The sequence below is a fragment of the Herpailurus yagouaroundi genome, unplaced genomic scaffold, assembly GCF_014898765.1.
Source record: "Herpailurus yagouaroundi ecotype Mexico unplaced genomic scaffold, PumYag 185, whole genome shotgun sequence".
Classification (NCBI taxonomy): Eukaryota; Metazoa; Chordata; class Mammalia; order Carnivora; family Felidae; genus Herpailurus; species Herpailurus yagouaroundi.
In genome coordinates, this window is record NW_024412416.1 from 28,690,380 (window position 1) to 28,716,136 (window position 25,757).

The 25,757-nt window shown below is 38.7% G+C and overlaps 1 protein-coding gene across 10 annotated transcripts in view; it reads right to left on the reverse strand.

Moving 5' to 3' along the window:
* Nucleotides 1-25,508, reverse strand: part of TUBGCP5 (tubulin gamma complex component 5) — a 69,660-nt gene extending 44,152 nt beyond the window's left edge. For 9 of the 10 annotated variants that reach the window (XR_005796294.1, XM_040493905.1, XM_040493904.1 and 6 more), the window contains exons 1-6: nt 25,316-25,508; nt 22,491-22,544; nt 22,272-22,380; nt 10,220-10,316; nt 9,706-9,785; nt 8,938-9,073 (exon numbers count right to left, since the gene is read on the reverse strand). Coding sequence is in view for 9 of the 10 variants with exons in the window: in XM_040493905.1 (XP_040349839.1) it covers nt 8,938-9,073; nt 9,706-9,785; nt 10,220-10,316; nt 22,272-22,380; nt 22,491-22,544; nt 25,316-25,461 (622 nt within the window). In the remaining variant the exon portion in view is untranslated. Of the gene's footprint in view, nt 1-8,937; nt 9,074-9,705; nt 9,786-10,219; nt 10,317-22,271; nt 22,382-22,490; nt 22,545-25,315 lie in introns of those variants that run through there. The other variant, XM_040493907.1, reaches the window with a different exon arrangement.
* Between the last annotated feature and the right edge of the window lie 249 nt (nt 25,509-25,757).

Consider the following 25,757-nt stretch of genomic DNA (forward strand, 5'->3'; position numbering starts at 1 on the left):
ATATATTTTAAGTTTACTTATTTATTTTGAGAGAGAGAGTGTGCAAGCAGGGAAGGGGCAGAGAGAGCGGGAGAGAGAGAATCCCAAGCAGGCTTTGTGCTATCAGTGCAGAGCCCAATGCGGGGCTTGATCCCATGAACCATGAGTTCATGACCTAAGCCAAAACCAAGAGTTGGACACTTAACTGACTGAGCGACCCAGGCACCCCCAGAACTATATATATTAAAAGTGAAATTTCCTCAGTACTTCTGTGGTACTATATAGCCTTTTCTGTACATACACATAGTTTTTGTTTTTTTGTGTGTGTTCTTTTGGTAACATAATGAGATTATATTGCATATATCACTGTACCTATCCATTTGATGATTTTGGCTCATTTAAAGATCTTGGAGATATTTATATGTTGGCATACACAGTGTATATACACAAATTTTCCTTCATTCCTTTTTAATATCTGTATAGTGTTCCATAACATGGACATATTATAATTTATATAATCAGCTTCTTATTAATTGACATTGTTGTTTCACATTTGTTACCACCATAGTCAATACTTTTGTTTCTATCTTTGTGCACATACTCAGGCTTACCATTCTGGAAGTGAGTTTGGGTTCAAATAATACCTTGAGTACCTATGCTCCAGCAATGTTCTCAGCCAGGGTTATTTTTCCTATAAAGGTCCAGAGAATGAATGTTTATCACAACTACCTCATTCCACTGTTGTAACATCAAAGGGGCATAGACAATATATAATGAGAGTGTGGCTGTGTTTCAATAAAAGTTTAATTACAGAAACACCAGTGTGGCTAACTCTAGTTCTGGGTACTTTACATACTATGTATCCTTGCAGCCCTCAAATGTAGGTGCAGTTATTAGGCCCACTTTATGGATGAGAAAATTGACAAAGAGAAATGAAGTATGTGTCCAAGGTTATGTGCCTGGTAAGTAGCAGAGCCAGCATCTGACTGCATACATCAAGTTGAAAATGAGAAAGAAGCTGCCCCAAATACCTTCCCCAAAATGTTAGATCCTAGGACCTGACCCTCACACACACTTACTGAATCACTCGCTTATGATTCTTTTAGGGCAATATGCTTACTCAGCACTCCAGGAGCACTTGCCTTCCCACTCCTCAGATGGGCCAGTGTTCCCTTTGTCCCTCTCACTGTGTGACTGTGTCCTGGCTTTTGATTTGTGTTTCACTAGCATCACCTTATAGAGAGGTCAGCTCAGTGTCTGGGACCACCCAGCTACCCAGTGGTAGGAAAGACAGACTTGAGCAGGTGAGATCAAGCTGGGTCCTGGCAAGCCTGCTGCTTTGAGTTGTTGATGTCTGCTCCAGTATCATTACATGAGCCCAGGTGGGCACATTGGTTGGCCTGCCTTGACTCATTTTCCTTCTTTGGAGTCATGGGGAAAGTGCCTATTAGATTGTTACGAAGATCAAATGAGATAATACAGGAATAATTCTTGGCTGCATACTTTTCTGATTCAGCACACTGAATATATCCCACCACTCGTTTCTGGCCTGTCAGGTTTCTGTGGATAGGTCTGCTGCAAACGTGATCTGTCTTCCCTTGTAGGTTAGGGACTTTTTTCCCTTGCTGTTTTCATGATTCTCTCCTTATCTGAGGATTTTGTGAATTTGACTATGATATGCCTTGCTGATGGTTGGTTTTTGTTGAATCTAATGGGGGTTCTCTGTGCTTCCTGTATTTTGATGTCTGTGTCTTTCCCCAGGTTAGGAAAGTTTTCTGCTATGATTTGCTCACATAACCCTTCTACCCCTTTTTCTCTCCCTCCCTCCTCTGGGACCCCTAAGATTTTGATGTTCCTTTTTAATATGTCACTGATTTCTCTAATTCCTAAATCGTGCTCTTTTGCCTTAATCTCCCTCTTTTTCTCTCCTTCGTTATTCTCTGTAAGTTTATCTCTATATCGCTGATTCTCTGTTCCGCCTCGTCCATCCTTGCCGCTGCTGCATCCATCTGTGATTGCAGCTCAGTTACAACATTTTTTATTTCATTCTGGCTATTTTTTACTTCTTTTATCTCTGCAGAAAGGGATTCTAATTTATTTTTGACTGCAGCTAGTATTCTTATTATCATGGTTCTAAATTCTGGTTCAGACATCTTGCTTTGTGTCTGTGTTAGTTAAATCTCTGGCTGTTGTTTCTTCACGCTCTTTCTTTTGGGATGAATTCCTTCATTTGGTCATTTTGAAGGGATAAAAGGAATTAATGAGGTAGAAAAATTGGAATTAAAAAAATTAAAGTTAAAAAAATATTAAAATTAAAAATCAAAAACACACCCACACAAAAATGTAATAGATGATGCTAGATTCTAGGTGTGTTTTGGTCTGGGTGTAGAAAGTGGTTTGACAGATTAGAGAAACAAACAAAAAAAACCAAAACAAATAAAAAAGGGGGGGAGGAAAGAAAAAAAAGGAAATCGTTTGGGAATTTGGAAAAAAATACACTAAAGTAGATTAAAATACACAAAAGTAGAGAATAGTATAGAGAATAGTTGAAAATAGAGAATAGTAGAAAAAAGTATAGAAAAATATTTTTAATAAAAATTAAAAAGAAATACAAATTTTTCATTTTATGTATTTAAGAAAAAAGAAAAGGAAAAAAGATAAAAAAGAAAAAAGGAAAAGGCAAAAAAAAGAAATCGTTTGAAAATTTGAAAAAGTGAATACACTATAGTACACTGAAATCAAATGATGGGAGTAAGATAGAATTTTAAAAAATTTACATAAAAGCAAAAAATATAGTAGTAACAATTAAATAAAAATATTTTTAAAAGAAAAAAAGAAATTAAAAAAAAGGAAATTGTTTGAAAATTTGAAAAGGTGAGTACACTGAAGTAGACTAAAATAAAATGATGGAAGTATAATTTGAGAAAATTTACACAAAAGTAAAAAATACAGTAATAAAAATTAAAGATATTTTTAATAAAAATTGAAAATAAAAATGAGTTATTTCTCTTTCTGTATTCAAGAAAAAGAAAAGAATTGTAAAAGAGAAAAAGGAAAAAGAGAGAGAAAAATTGAGTAGATGTACCTGCTAACAGATTGAAGTAGGACTGAAATTGCTTTGTTTTCCTCTAGAGGTAGGTCAAAGTAGCTCTTTATAGTCCATAGATTAAGCCGGCAGTGAGGTTTGTGTTCCTGAAGAGCAAAATTGGCCCAGTTGGGTGGGGCTCAGTGCAACAGATCCGCTCTCCACTAGATGGTGCTGGTAGCCTACTGGGGTGGATTGTTGTAATGCTCATCAGTGCGCATGCGTGGGAGCGGTGAAAAATGGTGCCACCCAGTCTGTTCTCCCAGATCAGCATCATGCACCAGTTATCCGTCTTCAGCTCTCATCCACTCCCCACTTTTCCACTCTCTGTGACCAGGCCCTGGGGAGTACCTCTCTCCCAAGTTTTGTCTCAGATGTGGTTGTTTTCTCTGGGTCCCTTACTTCCAAAGGACTGTGGCTTTGACCCGCTCCGCCCCTCTGTGGGAGGGTCTCACCAAGCGATGGCCGAATTAGCTATGGCCCGCTGGATCCTGCTATTGACAGTGACCCGAGACTGCAGCCAGCTGCCATCCTGCCCCTCCAAAAAATGGCGAGACAGTGTAGCCTCAGTGTTTCAGGGACCATGGAAAATCACAACACACATCTGACACTAGGCTTCACCCTCAACAACCTTGTCCCAGCACCAGTGAATGTGTCTGCCTTCCGGGGTCTGCTGGGACCAGGTGGCTTCAACAGTCTCTACCAAATGTCCTTCCAGCAGTCAAACCGCTTTCCCCGTGTAGCCCAAGAACCTCCCGGACCCCACTCTGTTCCTGGGGATTCACCTTTCCCACCAGAGCACTGTCAGGTATCAAGCTGTGGAGTTGCAGCCTTTGCGCTCCCCTTGTTTACAGTCCTAATGGAATTTAAACCCTCTCCTTTCTCCTTTCTCCCTTTTTAGTTTAGCCCTGCGGCCATTTCCAATTTTCCACTTTCTCTCCAGCTGCTTTTGGGGAGGGGTGATTTTCCTGTATGCTCCCCCTCTCCCCAGTCTCTGTCCTCTCTCCACATGCAAAAGGGGTTCCCTACCTTTCAGGGCTTCTTGCTCCTCAAGTTCAGCTCTTCGTGTTACATACCTGCTGAATTCTGTGGTTCAGGTTGTGCAAATTGTTGTGTTAATCTTCCAATTGGTTTTCTAGGTGTGTAGGATGATTTAGCGTTGGTCTGGCTGTTATTTTATGGACGCGAGACACACAAAAAGCTTCCATGCTGTTCTGCCATCTTGGCTCCTCTCCTATAATCAGTATTTTTAAACAGTTTCCCCACATGGCTCCTTTTGCATAATAGTTTTGGAAATAACTATTTTCAAGACCACAAATATAAATTCTAAATTGTTCTGACTGTATGAACCTTTCCTGCCTCTCTGAAAGTTGTTCCATCTTTTAGGTTCTCTAAAGCATTACACTTTATTTATAGCAGTTATCACACTGAATCACAGTTTATCTGTTAACAATATAGTTTCCCACACTATACTGTGAGTTCTTCATATGAAGGAATAATATTTCTTGTTTTTTTTATATTTTTAGTCTGACAATATATGATGAATAGCAAGAGCTCAATGAATTTAGTTTAAATGCACATTTGAAACATCACAGTTCTAAAAAGAGCATGTGGCCTTTCACTTGTGCCCATGATGAAAAACCTTATAATTCCCAATTCCAAATACTATAAAATTACCATCAATTAATCTGTCCAATATTCAGTTACAATTTGGGAGCTGGGGAAAACAGAATTTTTTAAAATTCTGGGAACACCTTTAAAACTTCAGCTTTCCTGGGGCGCCTCAGTGGCTCAGTCGGTTAAGCCTCTGACTTCAGCTTAGGTCATGATTTCCCCATCTGTGAGTTTGAGCCACAAGTTAGGCTCTGTGCTGACAGCTCGGAGCCTGGAGCCTGCTTCAGATTCTGTGTCTCCCTCTCCCACTCACTCACTCTCTCTCTCTCTCTCTCTCTCTCTCTCTCTCTGAAGAACATTAAAAAAACCCAAAACTTCATCTTTCCTAAACACTTCAGTCTCAAAAAAAAAAAAAAAAAAGAAAAAAAGAAAGAAAAACCCAATGGAGTCAACAAACTATTACAACTAATACGTAAGTTCACCAAATGCTGGATATAAGAACAATTTACAAAAACCAACAGTGTTCCCACACACCAGTGATAAAACAAAAAAGACATCATTCACAGCAAAAATGATTAACACATGTAAAAATTAATACTGATATATATATATATAATCTTTATAAAGAGAATTCCCAAATCGTCGGACAAAAAATTAGAATTAATGTAGGTATTTTCAAAGTAAAGATATTAAATCTCTCCAAGCTAAAAATATAAATTCAATGCAATCCCAATAAAAATTCCAGCTGGATTTTTTTTTTGTAATTTTTTAAAATGGTTTTTATTTATTTTTGAAGGAGAGAGAGAGAGAGAGAGAGAGAGAGAGAGAGAGAATGTGCAGGGGAGCAGAGAGAGAGGGAGACACAGAATTCAAAGTAGGCTCCAGCTCTGAGCTGTCAGCACAAGAGCCCAACACAGGGCTCGAACTCATGAACTGTGAGATCATGACCTGAGCCAAAGTCGGACGCTTAACCGACTGAGCTACCCAGGTGCCCCTCCAGCTGGATTTTTAAAAAGAACTGCTACTGCTTCTAAAATGCTTATGGAAGGGGTGGCTGGGTGGCTTATAGTCTGATAAGCATCCGACTTCAGCTCAGGGTATGACCTCATGGCTTGTGGGTTTGAGCCCCACATCAGGTTGTGTGCTGATAGTTCAGAGCCTAGAGCCTGTTTTGGATTCTGTGTCTCCCTCTCTCTCTGCTCTTCCTCCGATCACACACTGCACCTCTCTTTCTGTCTTTCAAAAATAAATAAACATAAAAAAAAAAAAAAGATAAAAAGCTCCTTCAGTCTTGCCCCCTCTGTGAAGTGGCCACTGATATCCCTCTTGTTTTCTTTCGGGTTTCATGTCTTTCCTTCCCAACCGCACCCTTCAGAGTCCTTTGTATGTCTAGATACTAATTCCTAGATTTAACATTGCAGTTGTTGTCTAGTTAATGTTTTTCATGGGATACTTCAAACAGAATCTGATTCTTTTTTTCTATTTTGTTGTACTCAGACCTGTAAATTGTTCATAATGTGGTTAGCACTGGGCCCGACGTGGGGCTCACATCCATGAACTGTGAGATCATGATCTGAGCTGAAGTCGGATTCTTAACTGAGTCACCCAGGCTACCCAAGGATGTTTTTATCTTGATGAGGTCCCAATAGTTCATTTTTGCTTTTGTTTCCCTTGCCTCCAGAGATATGTCAAGTAAGAAGTTGCTGTGGCTGAAGTCAAAGAGGTTGTTGCCTGTTTTCTCTAGCAGAATTTGATGGCTTCCTGCCTTACATTTCAAGTTCATTTTTGTGTATGGTGCAAGAAAGTGGTCCAGGTTCATTCTTCTGCATGTCACTGTCCAGGCTTTCCAACCCCATTTGCTGAAGAGACTGTCTTTTTTTTGCTACTGGATATTCTTTCCTGCTTTGTCAAACATTAGTTGGCCATACCTTTGTGAGTCCATTTCTGGGTTCTATATTCTGTTCCACTGGTCAGTGTGCCTGTTTTTGTGCCAGTAGCATACTGTCTTGATGATTACAGCTTTGTAATACAGCTTGTAGTCCAGAATTGTGATGCCTCCAGTTTTGTTTTTCTATTTCAACATTACTTTGGCTATTCAAGGTCTTTTCTGGTTCCATACAAATTTTAGAATTGTTCTAGCTTTTATCAAACTCAACACCCAAAAAAACAAATAATCCATTAAAGAAATGGGCAAAACATGAATAGACACTTTTCCAAAAAAGTCATCCTCAAAGCTAACAGACACATGAAAAGATGCTCTACGTCACTCATCATCAGGGAAATACAAACCAAAACCACAATGACATATCACCTCACACCTGTCAGAATGGCTAAAATTAACAACTCAGGAAACAACAGATGTTGGCAAGGATGCACAGAAAGGGGATTTTTTTTTTTTTTTTTTTTTGCATTGCTGTTGGGAATGTAAACTGGTGCAGTCACTCTGGAAAACAGTATGGAGTTTTCTCAAAAAATTAAAAATAGACCTACGCAGTAATTTGCACTACAAGGAATTTATCCAAAGGATACAAAAATGCTGATCTGAAGGGGCACATGTACCCCAATGTTTATAGCTGCACTACTGACAACAGCCAAATTAGGGAAAGAACCCAAATGTCCATTGACTGATGAATGGATACAGAAGATGTGTGTATGTGTGTGTATGTGCACGCATGTGTGTGTGTACACACATGCGCACACACAATTACTCAGCAATCAAAAAGAATTAAATCTGCCATTTGCAACAACATGGATGGAACCAGAGTGTATTATGCTAAGCAAAAATAAGATAAAAACAGAGGGAGACAAACCATAAGACACTCTTAAAATACAAAGGACACACTGAGGGTTGCTGCAGGGGCAGCAGGTGGGGGGGGGGATGGGCTAAATGGGTAATGCACATTAGGGAGGGCACTTGAGATGCACACTGGCTGTTGTATGTAATTGATGGAACACTAAATTCTACTCCTGAAATTATTACTACAGTATATGCTAACATGGATAAAACAAACAAACAAACAAAAAACTGAAGGAGCTGAGGAGCCACAAGTACTTATCCCAAGCAGTCAAATGCAAATGGAAACAAAAGTACCCCAAACCAGAGAGGTGGATCTTACCAAGCAGGGAGGAGATTGTGGGGGCCAGGTCCATAATGCACATGGCACTAGGTAGAGGGGGCAAAGGCAGCTCAAGACAGTCCACAGGGAAGTGATAATAGAAATGTGGTATTGCAAACTGCAGAAATCTATGTAGCAGTTAGGAGCGACAGAAGAGAGGTTCAAGAGTGACATGGACAGATTTAAATTAGAGATAAATGAAAAGAGGAATAGAACAAAGCTTTGCACATGGGATAATACCAGTACATAATTTCAAAACAATATACCAATGAACAGAATATGTTTTATAGGAACCCAACATATGTGATAACACAGGTATCAAATACATTAGAACAGTGCCTACAACTTGGCTAGCAGAAAAAGGGAAAGGGAAGTGAGAATCAGAAATAGCAGAAGAGATGATATAAACGAAACTGAAAGTTCCTCCATGGACTAGGGATGATGATGTGCTCTGATAAAGGTCTAATACACAAGTTAAAAAGAAAAAATAAGCCAGAAAATCATTAGGATGCCAAATCAGCTTTAACTTCTTTGTCCATGTGGCAAGGTTCAAGTACAGTGAACAGAGTCTGGTTACATAGCCCAAGCTTCATGGTTAGTGAAGGGGTTAGTTTCACAGTTACATGACCACAAAAAAAACAATGTAACCAGGACTTTGTTTTCCTTACCTACAAAATGAGAAGTAATGAGAAGAAGTAATACAACTAGAGAAGTAATACAACTCTGAGGTTGCTTCCACTTCTTTCTAGATTCTACCAATTCATAGTTCCTCACTAAAACTCAAAAAGCAGACATTCCAATTTAAAATTAAATTGTATAGATCTTTTCTCCTTTTATTTAGTTACTAACTAGCAAAGTCAACCCTTCTCTAATAAAAAAACAAACATTTAGGACTATCTAAGTTCTCAGAACAATAAAAATTGGAACAGAATTTCACTCTAAATCCCTTTTCAACATTAATTTTGTAGTGCCACTTCTTAGACACTATAGAAGAAAGATCTACTAATGGTTTAAAAACATTTATGAGGACGGCAGAGCTTACCAATATCTTAAATCACACAGAACTGATCCCCAAAGACTGCCTGTCCTTCCAGAGAATTCTTGTATGAGAAAATGATGCCAGCATCTGAGAACACATGGTACCTTTCCAGCTGACACGAGGCCCCAATTTTCTGTTTTGATCTTGTTCTTCTAATGGTGTCCTGTCCACTTGAATCCCAGAGTCTTCTCTACTTAAGGGCTGTTGATCATCTTCGTCCTCACTTTCTTCAGACCAGTTCTGATTAAAAAGGGAAATACACCTACCCTTAGAGTGTGTAGTGACTAGAGCTATCTAGATGATAAGATTAAGAAAATTTCAGAAGAAAAGCAAAACTAAACCAAATGACACTTTTTTCTAAATGTCTTGAAAGTTACTATTATAGTATGGAATTATTTTTGGTGGCGAAGCCCCCAAGAGTCACAGCTTCTTTTTTTTATTACATTTATTTATTTTTGAGAAACAGAGTGAGACAAAGTGTCAGCGGGGGAGGGGCAGAGAGAGAAGGAGACACAGAATCTGAAGCAGGCTCCAGGCTCTGAGCAAGCAGTCAGCACAGAGCCTGATGCGGGGCTCAAACCCAAGAACTGTGAGATAATGACTTGAGCCGAAGTCGGATGCTCAACCAAGTGAGCCACCCAGGCGCCCCTAGAGTCACAGCTCCTTAAGGGATACTTACATTCATTCCATTCAACTTTCTAGTACTATTAATTCAGTGCAAAATCTTAATAAATCTTTAATAATAAACTACTCTAATTTAATGAAGAGTATTCCTGTTTTAGTTAAGTTGCTCTAGGGTGGATGGAACCATAAAAATAATATATCACTTGGCATATATTTGTATTTACAATAGCTAAACTATTGCTACTTACTGGTGTGTCTACATTCGGACCAAGGGCAATTTCTTCACCTTCCATCAAGTATTTTCCCCAGTCAAAATCATCTTTCTTTTCTATAATGTAACAGAAGAAACTCATTAGTTTTATAAAAAATATGTGGGGGAAAAAACTCCCAAAGCTATAGGAAAAAAGTCTAACAAAACTCAAATAAAATACACTCAGAAAACAAAAGTTCAAAAATATCAAAATACTCAATAAATTGATATTCTAATACATTTTAAATTTTAACTTCATCTTCAAAAGTGATTTTTCTCTTTATATAATTGAAAGTAGTTTAACTGACAAAGTCAAAATTTATATTTTATTTATTTATTTATTTATTTATTTTTTAAATTTATATTTTAAATGAGGATTTGCAATTGCAATTGTATCCAAAGTAACAGAATATTTTAGTTTCATAGATTTTTACAACTCTTTATAAAATCTCAATGCCTGACAATAAAACCAATTTCACTTTTGTTATATATTAAAGCATTTGGTAACATACCCACTTCTTTATCTCTTGGTGTTTCCACATAATTGCTGTTTGAAGGAGAATCAGACAGACACAGAAGAAGTGACAGTATTGAATAATGCACATCTGTCTTTAAAACAAAAAATGAAGAATATAAATCACTGAGGTTGTAAAGAGCTTTCAAAACTAGTTTAAGAAAAGTTAACCCCATGTCAGTTGTGTCCCCAATATTGTTCCTAGTTGGAGAAAACATGAATTATATCTAAATAAATCCTAATGTCTATATCTTTTTTATAGTTCAAATGTGTACATAAAAAGAATCTGTCAAAAATGCATTACCTGAATGCTAACAAGGAATTGTCAGAAAAACCTAAACTGAGGGAAATGCTACTAAATAACTGGCCTGTGTTCTTCAAAAATGTCAGGGTCAAGATAAAGAAAGGCTGAGGAACTATTCTAGATCAAAGGATACTGATTAGTGAACCTGAGCAAGGGGTACACTGGATCTCCTTTACTTTCTTCAAATTTTAAGTTTTTTTAAAACAAATTATTTTTAAAAAAGTATTTAAAAAGTTACCAAAAAATAAAAATACCCCCAAATATGTTAAAAGTCATAAACTGTGCTGGAAAGGAGAGAAAAGATGGGTTGAACTCAAGGAAGGTAAGTCTCTGATGTCTAAAGACCAGGTGAGCTCTTTCTATTGTATATTCTACATAAATCTTCCACAACTTAATGGGGTTGCAATCTAAATAAAGCCATTTTAAGTTGAAAAGACTGTAAGTTGAAAATGCATTTAATACATTCACCTGACCTACTGAACATCATAGATTGGCTATACCCCCCCCTTTTTTTTTAAGTAATCTCTACACCCAACATGAAGCTTGAACTCAGGACCCCAAGATCAAGATCCCATGCTCTACTGACTGAGCCAGTTACACACCCCATGCCTACCCTATCTTAAACATGCTCAGAACACTTAATCATTCTACACAAAGCCTACTTAATAATAAAGTGCTGGGGTGCCTGGGTGGCTCAGTCGGTTGGGTGTCTGACTCTTGATCTTGGCTCAGGTCTTGATTTCGGGAGTCGTGAGTTCAGGCCCCTGCAGTGGGCTCCATGCTGGATGTGAAGCCTACTTAACATAATAAAGTGCTGAATATCTCATGTAATTTATTGAATACTGAACTGAAGGTAAAAACCAGAATGGTTGTATGGATACAACCCAACAAGTAAGTGTATGTAAGTGTACTGGTTGTTTACCTTCATGAGCACCTATCTGACTGGGAGCTGTGGCTCAATGCCATTGCCCAGCATCACCAGTATCCTACTGCACATCACTAACCTGGGAAAAGAAAAAGTTCAAAATCTGAATCTTTAAAATTTTTAAAGTTTATTTATTTATTTTGAGAGAGAGAGAGAGAGAGAGAGAGAGAGAGAGAGAGAGGAAGAGAGAGGCAGGGAAGGGCAGAGAGAGGGGGAGAGAGAGAGAGAATCCCAAGCAGCTTCCACACTGTCAGTGTAGAGCCTGATGTGGGGCCTGAACTCACAAACTGCAAGATCATGACCAGAGCTGAAACCAAGAGTTGGATGCTTAACCGACTGAGCCACCCAGATGCCCCTCAAAATATGAATCTCCACTGAATGCCAATTGCTTTTTTGTAAGTCAGGGACCATTTGTAGTACCTTATATATGTCTTCAGAGTGTTTATTATAATTATAATTAAATAACTTAAACTATCTGGGCAGTGATGATCATGTCTTGTTTATTCTGTGTTCCTACCACCTAGTATGATGCCAGGGACACAGTAAACATTTGCTGAACTTTCCTAGGAATGCTTAGGCAATACATCACTAATAAGACTGCAAAGAGCTGCCCTTTTTCTGATAATTTTTCACCTGCCTGGAAAGGCCTGAATTCCTTTACCCAGGAAAAGAATTTTTATTCCACAGAGAAAAGTGGTCTAAAATATAAATACTTGAAAAAGAAATACCTCTCACTATATAAATCTGTTACTTAGTAATAATTGTTAACATCAGATTTTTTTTTTTTTTTTTTTTTTTGTGCACCTGAATAAAGTGAAAGTTACCAGTGGCAGAGGAAAGAAGTGTATGCAGTAAAATGGTACACATCAAACCCCTGTGGATCTCCCTACTTTGCTAAGGATCGGAGCATTGACCTGTTGTGGTGTAAGGATGCACAAAAGCAGCTCTTGGTCATGGGAAGAGGACCTGAATGATGCCATTTCCCTACTCCTTGTTCATTTTATGAGTAACATCTATAAAGGAACTTTCCCTGAGAGAACTCAATTAATTGAGTTTATCACTGAACAATAAATTAGCAATTAGCACTAATGGCCAAAACATAGCCTATCAACCAGCTGTATACCATGCTTTGACCACAATTACTAATTGTAATAAAGAAAAAGAAGACTGCTAAGAGTGGGGACTCTGGCACTTACATTTAGAAGATATGAACTATTTTACTTAAAAAAGTTTTTTTTTAACGTTTACTTATTTTTGGGACAGAGAGAGACACAGCGTGAACAGGGGAGGGTCAAAGAGACAGGAAGACACAGAATATGAAACAGGCTCCAGGCTCTGAGCTGTCAGCACAGAGCCCGGTGCAGGGCTTGAACTCATGGACCATGAGATCATGATCTGAGCCAAAGTCAGATGTTTAACCGACTGAGCCACCCAGGTGCCCCAATTTTACTGAAGTTTAAAAATATAAGTTAACTTGTTCTTTTATGCCATCTCTTTACATAAGAGATGAAGATAAAGAGTTGGAACTCTATCTACACATCAGCCACATGCCCCTAGTCTCTGTTTTCTGAAGACATGACATTATAGTTCCAGTGGGGTTTTAAAAGTAGGTCAAAGTCTTTGCTTATTTTTCCAACAATAACTAACTCCAAGTTCTCTTTTGCCAAATATCATTAAGAGCCTGGAGGATGGTAAACTGCCATTTACTGAGTAACTCCCATGAATACTATATATCTCTATTTATAATAGATAGTGAAGTTAGAGATTCACTTCTGACATGATTGGAGGCACATGGTCTTCAAATCCTCTCCTCTAAAAGTAACTAAAAGTGAGACAAAATTGCCAGACAACCATTTCAGTGCTCTCAATGGACTATGGGCATACAAATGCTGAGAGGAATTAATTAATCCATGAAAATGATCTCAGGGAAGAACTATGTGAGTTTGTGGCATATTTGCTATTTCACTCCTTCTAGTTCTATCACAGTTGTAGTTTAACCAGGATAGACAGGAAGTGAAAAACAGCAGCTTTGCTGTTGTTGATGGAAAAGTCTAACTGGAATCAAAGAGCTGTCAGCTAAAGTGCTAAATGCAGTAGCAAGTGAAGTGGGGAGTCAGTGGTTGTAGGCCTCTGTGGGGCGAGTAGCCAACTAACAGAACAGTTGAGGGTTTATTAGGGAAATCCTGAGGCAAGACAGACAAAGGGGCATGTTAAGCTCTTCATGTCTTGGGTTGACTACAGGTTGTGCTGTACATAGCAGAGACTGGAGTGGACCCAAACCACCTATACATTCTTGGCTGATGGAGCACGAATTCATGCAACGAGATGAGAGACAACTAACACAAAATATAAGCCAGGCCTTAAGTATGAGTGTACTTCTCAGACCACACACAAATAAATCAGACTAACACCCAAAGATCATTTAATATAACACATCATATGTTATGAACTAAAAGTTTGTCCCCCTCAAATTCGTATGTTGAAACTCTAACCCCTGGTGTGATGATATTTGCAGATGGGGCTTTCGGGAGGTAATTAGTTCATAAGAAGACCTGGTCTAATGGGATAAGAAGAGATGTCAGAGAGCTCTCTCTGCCATGTGAGGACACAGGGAGAAGGTGGCCATCTATGAGCCAGGAAGAGAGTCATAACGAGCAAATCAATCAGTCAGCACTTTATTCTTAGTCCTCCCAGACTCCAGAACCATGAGAAAATATTTTTTTTGTTTTTTTAAGCCACCCAGTCTGTGGCATTTTGTTATGGCAGGCTGAGCTAAGACCTCATGTTAATACACAAAGCCAAAAACATAAGATTATCTGAAAGGTGCAGAAAGAAATTTGACAATATCCAAAGCTTAATCATAATAAAAACTCTCAACAGACTAAGAATAAAAAAGAACATCTCTGAAATGATAAAGGGTATCTGTGAAAAACCTACAATTAACATCATAATTAAGGGTTAAAACTGAAGCTTTTCCTCTAAGACGGGAACAGGGCAAAGATATCCATTCTATTTATCACTGTATTGGAGCTTCCAGCCAGTGCAAAAAGCCAAAAAACACTTCACATTGGAAAGGAAGAAGTTAAACTGTTTTTGGAGACGACATGACCCTAACATAGAAACTACTAAGGAATCCAGACGACAATTACTGGAATAAATTTAGCAAGTCTAAATACACAAAAATATAAAAGTGAATTAACATTTTAATATGCTAGCAATAAGCAAACTGCAAATGAAATTAAGAAGACAATTCCATTCATAACACCATCAAATAGAAGAAAATATTTAGAATAAATGTAAAAGAAATGAAGGATTTGTACATGGAAAAAAATTGCTGAGAAAAATGAAAGATGATATGAATAAATGGAGAGTTCATGTTCATGGATTAGAAGACTTAGTATTGATAAGACCATGCAGTAGTTTCTAAAGGCTGCCATAACAAAATACCACAAACTGCATGGCTTGAAACAAACGGAATTTATTTTCTCTCAGTTCTGGGAGCTAGAAGTCTAAAATAAAGCTGTCAGCAAAGCCACACTCAATCTGAATGCTTGAGGGAAGAATTTTTCCCTGGATAGAACTTGGACTATCTTTTCTGGGGATGTAATTCAACCAATGATGGCACTACTTCCCAAAATGATCTACTGATTCAATGCAATCCCTGCCAAAATCCTAGAAGGTTTTCTGTAGAAATTTAGCTGGTCCTGAAATGTGCATGGAAATTCAAAGGGTCTAGAATATACAAAACAGTTTTGAAAAAGAAAAAAGTTGTAGTACTTATATTACCTGATTCTGAAACTCCTATAAAGCTACGGTAATAAACACATTATGGTATTTGTGTAAGGATAGGCATATAAATTAATGAAACAATTCAGAGTCTAGAAATAAATCCTTACATTTATGTTCAATTTGTTTTTGACAAAGTTGCCAAGACAATTCAATAGGTAAAGAATAGTCTTTTCAACAAATGGTGAAGGGACAATTGAATATCTGAAGGTAAAAAAAACAAAAAACAAAAAACAAAAACCTTTAACTTAGATCCTTTCCTCACAATATATACAACAAGTAACTCATAAGGGATTATAAATCGAAATACAAGTGCTTAAACTGCTAGAAGAAAACAGAGGAGAAAAGCCTTTAGCTTTGGGTTAGGCAAAGAGTTCTTAGATATGACACCATAAGCACAGTTATAAAAGAAAGAAATAGATAAAATGAACTTCATTAAAACGAAAAACTTTTTAAACTTCAAAAAAACACCACTAAAAAAATGACAAGACAAGCTAGGAACTAGAATATTTGTAAACCATTTTTCTGATGAAGAACTTGTGTAGGAAAGAAACAATGATGACTCAGTAAGAAGACAATCATTTAAAAACGGAAAAAAACTTTGACATTACAGAAGACATAAAAATGCTCAACCTTTAGTCATTAGGGAAATGTAAATCAAAACCATAACAATGTATTACTACATATTTTGTATGATGTCTATACTATAAAAGATAGATAAAAATAAGTGTTGGCAAGAATGTGGAGAAACTGGAACCCTTATACATTGCTTGGGGGAATATAAATGATATAGCCACTTTGGGAAATAATTTGGTTAAACCTAAGCTTACCATATAACCCAGCAATTCCACTCCTAGAAATGTGTCCAAAAAGAGTGAAGACTTATGTTCACACACAGCTTCTATAAGAATGTTCATAGCAGTTCACTATTCATGCTAACCAAAAACTGGCAACAATCCAAATGTCATCCACTGGTGCATAAGTAAAATGTGGCTTATCCATACAATGAATACTATTTAGCAATTAAAATAGAAGATGAACGCATGCTACAACATGGATGAAACTTCAAAACATCATGAAAGAAGCACACAAAAATTATATACTTTGTGAACTCATTTATATGAAATATCCAAGAAAGGCAATTTTATAAATAGAGCAAACAGATTAGCAGCTGCCTGGAGTTGGGGGTGGGAGCAGGCACTGACTGCAAATGGGCTTGAGGGAAACTTTTGGGGTAATGGAAATGTTCTAAAACTGGATTGTAGTTACACAACTACATATTTACTAAAACTGGTGAAATGTATATCACAGTAGATAGATTTTATGGTATGTTGTTATATACTGATAAAACTAAAAAAAAAAAGTATGAAGTTCGGAAATTAAGATGGTGGAGAAGTAAATCGACCCTGGGCTTTCCTAGTCCCTCAAACACAGCTGTACTGAGATCAGATCACTTTCTGAAACACCTAGGAAATTAATCTGTGGAGTGGCAAAACGATCTCCATTGTTGGAGGGAGACAGCGAGGCAGTGCAAGGTACATGAAGTGAACTGGGTGAGACAAAAACAGTGGTGCCATGGAGGGGAGGGAACGCTTTCTGTGGAGAGACAAAAGGGCAAGAAAAAGAGAGAAGATGAGAGGGTGTGGCACTCATCTGCACAAGAGAAAAGCCTCTCTGGACCATGGGCCGGGGAATAAGAAGTACTGAGTGTAGCAGGTTTTTTTGCAAATGGTGTTTGGAGCTTAAACTCTGAGGTTTTGGAAGTGTGCAACTTACTCCAGAGTGGAGCTGTGGCATGAGCTACTGGGGAAAAGGAGGACACTGGTGCTGGAGTGCACAGCGTAGTGTAGGGATCTCAGGGGCATACTGATAGAGAACATTCTCCTTCCTAGAGTATTTTTGGAAGTGGGTACATTGCCTCCCCAAGGACAAAAGACCCTGCAGGTGCCAGCAAAAGGTCTTTAATCAGCAGGGGACAGAGATGCACCCAGAGAGAATAACCTTTGCTGCTTTTAGTGGTGCTACACTATAGATTCCACACACTGTGCAGGCCTGGGACTGTTTTTCAGAGACAAAAGAGTTTAGACAGAGTAGAGGGGCACTACTCCAGGGAGGGCATGGGTCAGCATGGTTGCATGTCCTTTAAGACTTCAAGTTTTGAATCCCAGCTGCATAAGTTTGGACTCCCAAAGAAAAGATGCAGGAGAGTTGTGGTACAGGGCAAGCTGACTGCCCTCACTCACTGTTCTGTGAGGGTTGCCTGACCAGTGTGGGGTGTGCAATTCTCTGTCCAGTGATGAAGGATTGGGGTAGTGCCATTTTCCCCACATACCAACACAGTATGACTTTGGAGAGCAACACAGCAGCCTCCAGTGGAGGCGGGCCATACCTACAACAAACCTCGCCCCCCCTGTGCCTGGCAACTGCTTATTTACTCAGGCAAGACTAACTCTGAACCAAGGCAGTGGCTCAGGCTCTCCTCTAGAAGAACAGCACAGCCAGGACCCTGCACGCACCAAGTATACTGAAAACTGAATGCTTCAAAATGACAACTGCAGTTCCGGTGGAAACAGGGCCAGGCTTAATATTTTTCTTTCTTCTTTTTTTGTTTTGGAATCAAGGTCATAGTTTCTTATTTATTTTTTTCATTTCCTTTTCTCTCTCTTTTTTCTTTTTCAACATTACTTTGGCTATTTGGGGTCTTTTGTGGTTCCATACAAATTTTAGAATTGTTTTTCTAGCTCTGTGAAGAATGCTGGTATTGTTTTGACAGGAATTGCATTGAATGGTGTTGGGCAGTATAGACATTTTAACAATACAGTATGTGTTCTTCCAATACATGGGCATTAAATGTTTTTTCATTTCTTTAAGTCTTCTTCAGTTTCTTTCGGAAGTGTTCTACAGATTTCATATAGATCTTTCACCTCTTCGGTTAGGTTTATTCCTAGGTATCTTATGGGTTTTGGTGCAATTGTAAATGGGTAACTTATAAATGGGATACATAAAAAATAAATGCAAAATGGATTAAAGACCTAAATGTAAGACAGGAAACCATCAAAATCCTACAGGAGAAAACAGGCAGCAAACTCTGTGCCCTCAGCTATGGCAACTTACTAGACAGGTCTCTGTAGGCAAGGGAAACAAGCAAAAATGAACTATTGGAATCTTACGAAGATAAAAAGCTTCTGCACAGTGAAGCTATCAACAAAGCTGAAAGGCAACTGATGGAAAGGGAGAAGATATTTGCAAATGACATACTGGATAAAGGGTTAATATCCAAAATCTATAAGGAACTTATCAAACTCAGTATCCAAAAAACAATCCTGTGAAGAAATGGGCAGAAGACATGAATAAACACTTCCAAAGAAGACATCCAGATGGCTAACAGACACATGAAAAGATGCCTAGCATCACTCATCATAGGGAAATACAAATCAAAACCACAATGAAAAGCCACATATCAAAAAAAATCACAAATCAAAACCTCACACCTGTCAGAATGGCTAAAATTAACAACACACACAACAGATGTTGGTGAGGATGTGGAGAAAGGGGAACGCTTTTGCACTGCTGGTAGGAATGCAAACTGGTGCAGCCACTCTGGAAAACAGTATGGAAGTGCCTCAAACAATTAAACATAGAACTTCCATACAGCCCAGCAACTGCACTACTAGGTATTTATTAAAAGGATACAAAAATGCTGACTCAAAGGGGCACATGCACATGCACATGTTTATAGCATTGCTATCTACAATAGCCAAATTATGGAAAAAGCCCAAATATCCATCAACAGATAATACAGATGATGTGGTATATATATATACAATGGAATTATTACTCAGCGATCAAAAAGAATGAAATCTTGTCAACTGCAACAACATGGATGGAACTAGAAGAGGGTATTATGCTAAGTGAAATAAGTCAGAGAAAGACAGATAAATGATTTCACTCATATGTGGAATTTAAAAAACAAAACAGATGAGCACAGGGGAAGGGAAGCATAAATAAGATAAAAACAGAAAGGGAGGCAAACCATAAGAGACTCTTAATTATAGACTCAAGAGTCTACAACATTGCTACACTATAACAGGTGTGTGGAAGATGCCACAGCAAGGGGGAATATGGCAACCAATTCTGGATGTAGGTGGCACAAGAGTCGAGGACAGACAGGGAGAGGATAGGATTGTACAGATTTCTTTCTTCCACACATATTTATTGTCTACACTGTTCCAGGTGACTGAGAATAAATCAGATACAGAACCCTAAACTTGTAAAACTCACATGTGAAAGGGGGAAATATGAAAGAAACAATAACGAACGTAATAACATACTGCAATACATAGTATCAATAGAGACAACACTTGGATTTAATATTAAAGGATGAGATTTCTCAGGCAGGAGAGAAGGGGAAGGGCAGTTCAAGTACAGGACATAGGACGTGCCACAGCAAAGCAAAGGGAATGTGGTCCCCCTGTGCTCAAGGAATGTACAGAAAAATCACAGGATATGACAATGAAAAGGTCAAAGCAGGAATCAGAAGTGACACTCACTGTTTTATTTAATTATTTTGTACAACACAAGTTTTCACTGGTTCAAATGAGACTGAGATTAAGGCATTTGTCTTGCCAAAATGAGTATAGTAATAGTACCTACTGAACATGGTCTTTATGGAACTAAAGGCCCTGGCACGCAGTAAGTGCTGTAATAATGCTTGCCATTATTTTTTTTATTAGTACTATGCTGTCATAAGGTCTAAATTATTAAATTCTATAGTCTAACCAGAGAGTTGTATAAATAAATCAAGAAAAGATTTGCCGCCTCCTCTTTCAAAATGGTCCTTGCAGAAATAATACACACGAGTGTATTCCACACAATACCCACAAGTGTTCCTTTTTTTGTTTTGTTTTTGTTTTTTGGAATTGCTCCTTTTTTATTTTCAGAGGATTTAATTCATTGACATCTATTTGGAAAATTATGCCAATTATTTAAAAAATATTTTCTTTTTTTTAAATTTTATTTTTTAAAATTTACATCCAAATTAGTTAGCATATAGTGCAACAATGATTTCAGGAGTAGATTCCTTAGTGCCCCTTACCCATTTAGCCCATCCCTCCTCCCACAACCCCTCCAGTAACCCTCAGTTTGTTCTCCATACTTATGAGCCTTTTCTGTTTTGTCCCCCTCCCTGTTTTTATATTATTGTTGTTTCCCTTCCCTTATGTTCATCTGTTTTGTCTCTTAAAGTCCTCATATGAGTGAAGTCATATGATTTTTGTCTTTCTCTGGCTGGCTAATTTCAATGAGCATAATACCCTCCAGTTCCATCCATGTAGTTGCAAGTGGCAAGATTTCATTCTTTTTGATTGCTGAGTAATACTCCATTGTATATATATACCACATCTTTATCCATTCATCCATTGATGGGCATTTGGGCTCTTTCCATACTTTGGCTATTGTTGATAGTGCTGCTATAAACATGGGGGTGCATGTGTCCCTTCAAAACAGCACACCTGTATCCCATGGATAAATGCCTAGTAGTGCAACTGCTGGGGTTGCAGGGTAGTTATATGTTTAGTTTTTTGAGGAACCTCCATACTGTTTTCCAGAGTGGCTGCACCAGCTTGCATTCCCCCCAACAACGCAAAAGAGATCCTCTTTCTCTGCATCCTTGCCATCATCTGTTGTTGCCTGAGTTGTTAATGTTAGCCATTCTGACAGGTGTAAGGTGGTATCTCATTGTGGTTTTGATTTGTATTTCCCTACACACAAGTGTTCCTAACTCTCAGGGCATGGATTCAGAGCACTGCAGCAATTTTTTCCAGAAATACTTTTATAGCCTTTCCTTAAACCGATAGTTTCAAAAAATTTTTAAAGCTCTCTTCCTTACAAAGAAGAAAGCTCTCTACACTTCCCACAGTGTAGACAAAGGTAAAACCTAACAATTACAGAATATCTCACAGAAATTATTGTGAAGATGAGTTAATGTATGTGCATAATAAAGGGTTTACTCAGGAAGCCTGAGTTGCCCAAACTCTGAGTATCTCAAAGGTCTCAGGACAACTCGCCCTTGACTAGCTCCTGAGAGCATGAGTGGGACAGAAAGAGAGGGAGACACAGAATCTGAAACAGGCTCCAGGGTCTGAGCTGTCAGCACAGAGCCTGATGTGGGGCTCGAACTCATGAGCTGTGAGATCATGACCTGAGCCGAAGATGGATGCTCCACTGTCTGAGCCACCCGGGGCGCTACTGTGAATGTATTTTCTTATGCTTGAGGTCCTTGGTTTGAAGTCTGGGGGAGGCTGAAGACTGAGGAACTAAGGTCAGCCACATGTGCATTGCACATCCACGTGACTGACCCCCAACAAAAATGCTAGACACCAAGGCTCAGATGGGCTTCCTTCGTTTGCAACACTTTGCATGTGCTGTCATACATTATCACTGGGAGAATTAAGTGTATCCTCATACAACTCTTATGGGAAGGCATACCTAGAAGCTTATTCTTGGTTTCTTCTGGACTTTATCCTATGTATCTTTTTTCTTTGCTCAGTTTAAATCTGTATTCTCTTACTGTAATAAACTGTTACCAGTGAGGATAACAGCGTTTTTAAAGTTTTGTGAATCCTTCCAGTGAATCACCAAGTCTAAGGGTGATCTTAGGAACCCACAATTGAATGTGAATGTGCTGAGGACAGCACCTGGCATCTAGTAGGCATTACATAGGTAGTTATTATTACCAAGTGCTGAAAAGCCATTTAAAATTTTAAGACAGCCAGACAGTGTTATTATTTGTGCCAATCTCTGATCTCAATCTCCACAGTAGGTTGGGCTAAGAAGATGATTACACAAGAACATGCTTTTTCCTGGATCACAAGCCTGAGGCACACTGGGTTTGATGACAATGCTTAAGTCAATTTCCAGAAGACTCTGCTCCAATCATAATTGTAAAATAAATGTTTAAATAGTAACAGAAACAAGTTGATGATAACAGATTAGAAATGGTAAAATATAAAAGAGATCTCACAATATAATGCATACCTTTATTTCCTTTATGCTCAGAAGAGATGCATTTAGAAATTCCTCAGTTAATCTCTTCCAACTAGCAGCTTTGCTGAGATCAGAATGAATGATGAATTTTTCATAAATTCTAAAATATATTTAAAAGTAAACTGATAGTTATAAACTTACAATAATAGAAAGATTTATAAGAAAATGCATATATTTTTTAATATGTACATATATATGAAACTAACTTACCCTTCTATTGTTTTTTCTACTTTGTGGCTGTTAACATCCAAGAAATGATGAAATCTAAAAGAGAAAATGTAATTTTTAGGTGAACCTTGTCATATAGCTAAGTAGACCAGTCTCAAGAGCCCTCTATATCCCCATAGTCGCCCTATATTCGCCAATATATTTCCAGGAGTGCACCTCTCTCCCTGTATCACCTCTACCATCCAGGCAAACAGCCACTGCATCTCAGAAACTCCTCAAGCACAGGTCATCCTTAGCCTCCTTTGTCCTCTGATTCCTTCATCTTCCCATAATGCCTTGTATCTAAGTCAGTATAGCACATTCTATAGCAGGGGTTCCTAATCTTTTTATGCCATAGTGAAGCCCAGTGAAGCTTAGGCTTTATGAATTTATGAAACATTACTTCTCAAAGTAATGTTTAAAAAAAATTTTTTAATGTTTGTTTATTCTTGAGAGAGAGAGAGAGAGAGAGAGAGAGAGAGGGAGGGAGACAGCACAAGAGGGGGAGGGGTGGGGAGTGGGGGGAGAGACAGAATTTGAAGCAGGCTCCAGGCCCTGAGCTGTCAGCACAGAGCCTGACACGGGGCTTGAACTCACAAACTGCAAGATCATGGCCTGAGCCAAAGTCAGATGCTTAACCAACTCAGCCACCCAGGTGCCAGTGAGATGAAATACAAAAAAACCCAAGCCTACTGAAATATGGTTGTGAAGTACCTTTTAAAGTTTGTGATATAATAAGAGACATTTATTAAAGCATTAAATAACGAGATCTAGCAATGGATCCACAATTATCAGTAAAGCAACAGCAAAAAATATTTGAAAATATCTGCCACAACTTTATGATATGAACTATGTGATTTCTACCTGTGACACAGTCCTAGGTAAATTATTATTGCTTGTTGCTTTTATTTGTAATTTGAGGAAATGCCAGTTTTTAGTTAGAGGTTAGTGTAATTTTTTCTTGTCCAAGTTCTTAACACCTGAATTCTACAGGCTCTCAGATTAAAAATTCCAATTCTATATCATATGTAGACCCGTCTTCCTTTAGGATAGAGGGTATATTTCACTCATCTCTGAATTTCTAGGGCCTAGAACATGGCCACAATTTAAAAAAGAAAAAAAAAAAAAGCAAACATGGGACACCTGGGTGGCTCAGTCAGTCAAGTATCTGACTTCCATCTCACGGTTCATGAGTTTGAGCCCTGCATGGGGCTCTCTGCTGTCAGTCCAGAGGCCACTTCAGATCCTCTGTTACCACCCACCCCCCCATCCCCTCGCTGCCCCTCCCCCACTCATTCTTTTTCTCTTTCTCAAAAATAAACAAACTTTTAAAAAAGCAAACATGTATTGTTCATTTTTCTCATGGATTAAAGCATCATATAGCTCATTCAACTCACTTTCTAATTTTTAGTATCAAAGACAACAATCTGTATTTAAAAGAAATAATTTACACCACTAAAAATATATATCTAATTCTATTCCAGTAAATGGCTGAATAGAGAACATCCCTTTATCACTTAGTTTCTCAATGTGAGACAGTAACTTCTAATGTCTCTCTGAAGTCTAAAATGATGTCCAGCTACCTACTGCCATTGACATATTAACTAATAGAGAAATTATTTGGGGTACAGCACTTAAATTTCTGTCTTATATGACCTATTCAGACATTGTTATATTTATAGGTTACACTTAAGAACTGAACTCATTATTTCAGAAACTTGGCAGGCTTTTACACTCATTGTCTGTTCTCATTATAAACCAAGTAGGCACTGTATGTATGATTAAGGTTGATGATCAAGGAATACTGAAACTGAAAAACCATTTCTATTGAAATTAAATAGGCAAATATTAACATGGATGGACATTCTTTTAGTAATAATTCTATTATAGGTAATGATCATAACAGTACTGTCTAATTTACATCTTCCATAAATAAAAATAGGAGCTCTGACTTCATAAATCTCAAGAAATTACATGAGACACTGTATTAGAAATTGTATTATATGGTGGCTTAGTGTACTATGTGCCAGGAACTATTCCAAGTGTTGGGATAAGAAATGAACAAAACAAACCATTATCCCTACCCTCATGGAACTTACATTTTAGCTGGAAGGAGGGGTGGAGGAGACAAACAGTAAACATACAAGTTATCCAGTGTACTATGCTGTGCGTTTCGAAAAGAGAAAAGGGGCGCCTGGGTGGCGCAGTCGGTTAAGCGTCCGACTTCAGCCAGGTCACGATCTCACGGTCCGTGAGTTCGAGCCCCGCGTCAGGCTCTGGGCTGATTGCTCGGAGCCTGTTTCCGATTCTGTGTCTCCTTCTCTCTCTGCCCCTCCCCCGTTCATGCTCTGTCTCTCTCTGTCCCAAAAATAAATAAAACGTTGAAAAAAAAAAAAGAAAAGAGAAAAAAAAAAAAACACAAGACCAAGGTAAGAGAGATCTGGAGAGGCTCAATAAGGGGTAGGGAGTAAGAATACAGTGTTAAGTAGGGTTTGACCATTATTTTGCTCTAAAACTTCATTTACCTACTCATTCAAAAAATGTTTGCTGCGCAGTGCACCGCGCTAAGCGCAGTGAGTGGAAGAAGGAACATGAGAGACACAAACCCCTTCCCCAAAAGTACGCTTCTAAGGGTAAGGCCGACCCATAACAACCCAAAACCCACTGTTTCATTATGCGTTTGTCACACGCGACAGGGATCCAAAGGACACTAGAGCACCAAGCTGCTGGAGAGGCAGGCGCACGACGGTCGGAAACCCGGCCGCGCGCCCGGATACCCCTTGACCCATTCCTGTTCCCAGCCTCGGCCCCGGAGCCGCACCCCACACCTGAAGTTGGACCAGGCAAAGTGCAGGGCGAGCTGGAAGTTGGGGTCCGCCTCATCCTGAAGGCCAGCCACATGGCGAATGAGCTCGCGAACGTCGCGCTCCTGCTGTGGGTCCAGTTGGCTCCAAGACGGCGCGGGCCGGAACATACTGCTCTAACTTCCACAACGACGCCCTTCCGTGAGGTTGTTCCTGCTCTCGCGAGAGTTCACGTTCCCACCGCTTTGCTCATCGGAGAGGTTCCGGCCGCTGTCGCGAGAGTTCGAATTCTAGCTCCTGCCCGGTTGTGTCCGTGCTGATTCTTGTAGGACGTTCTAGCGTGCGTTTTCCAGTTTAACCTTGAGTACGTTTAGGAGCGTCCTCAAAGAAATAGCCGTTACTGTTAGTCAGATTAATAATAATCTCTGGCTAACCTTGGTTGGTGGTTTAATTTACGATGTTTGGA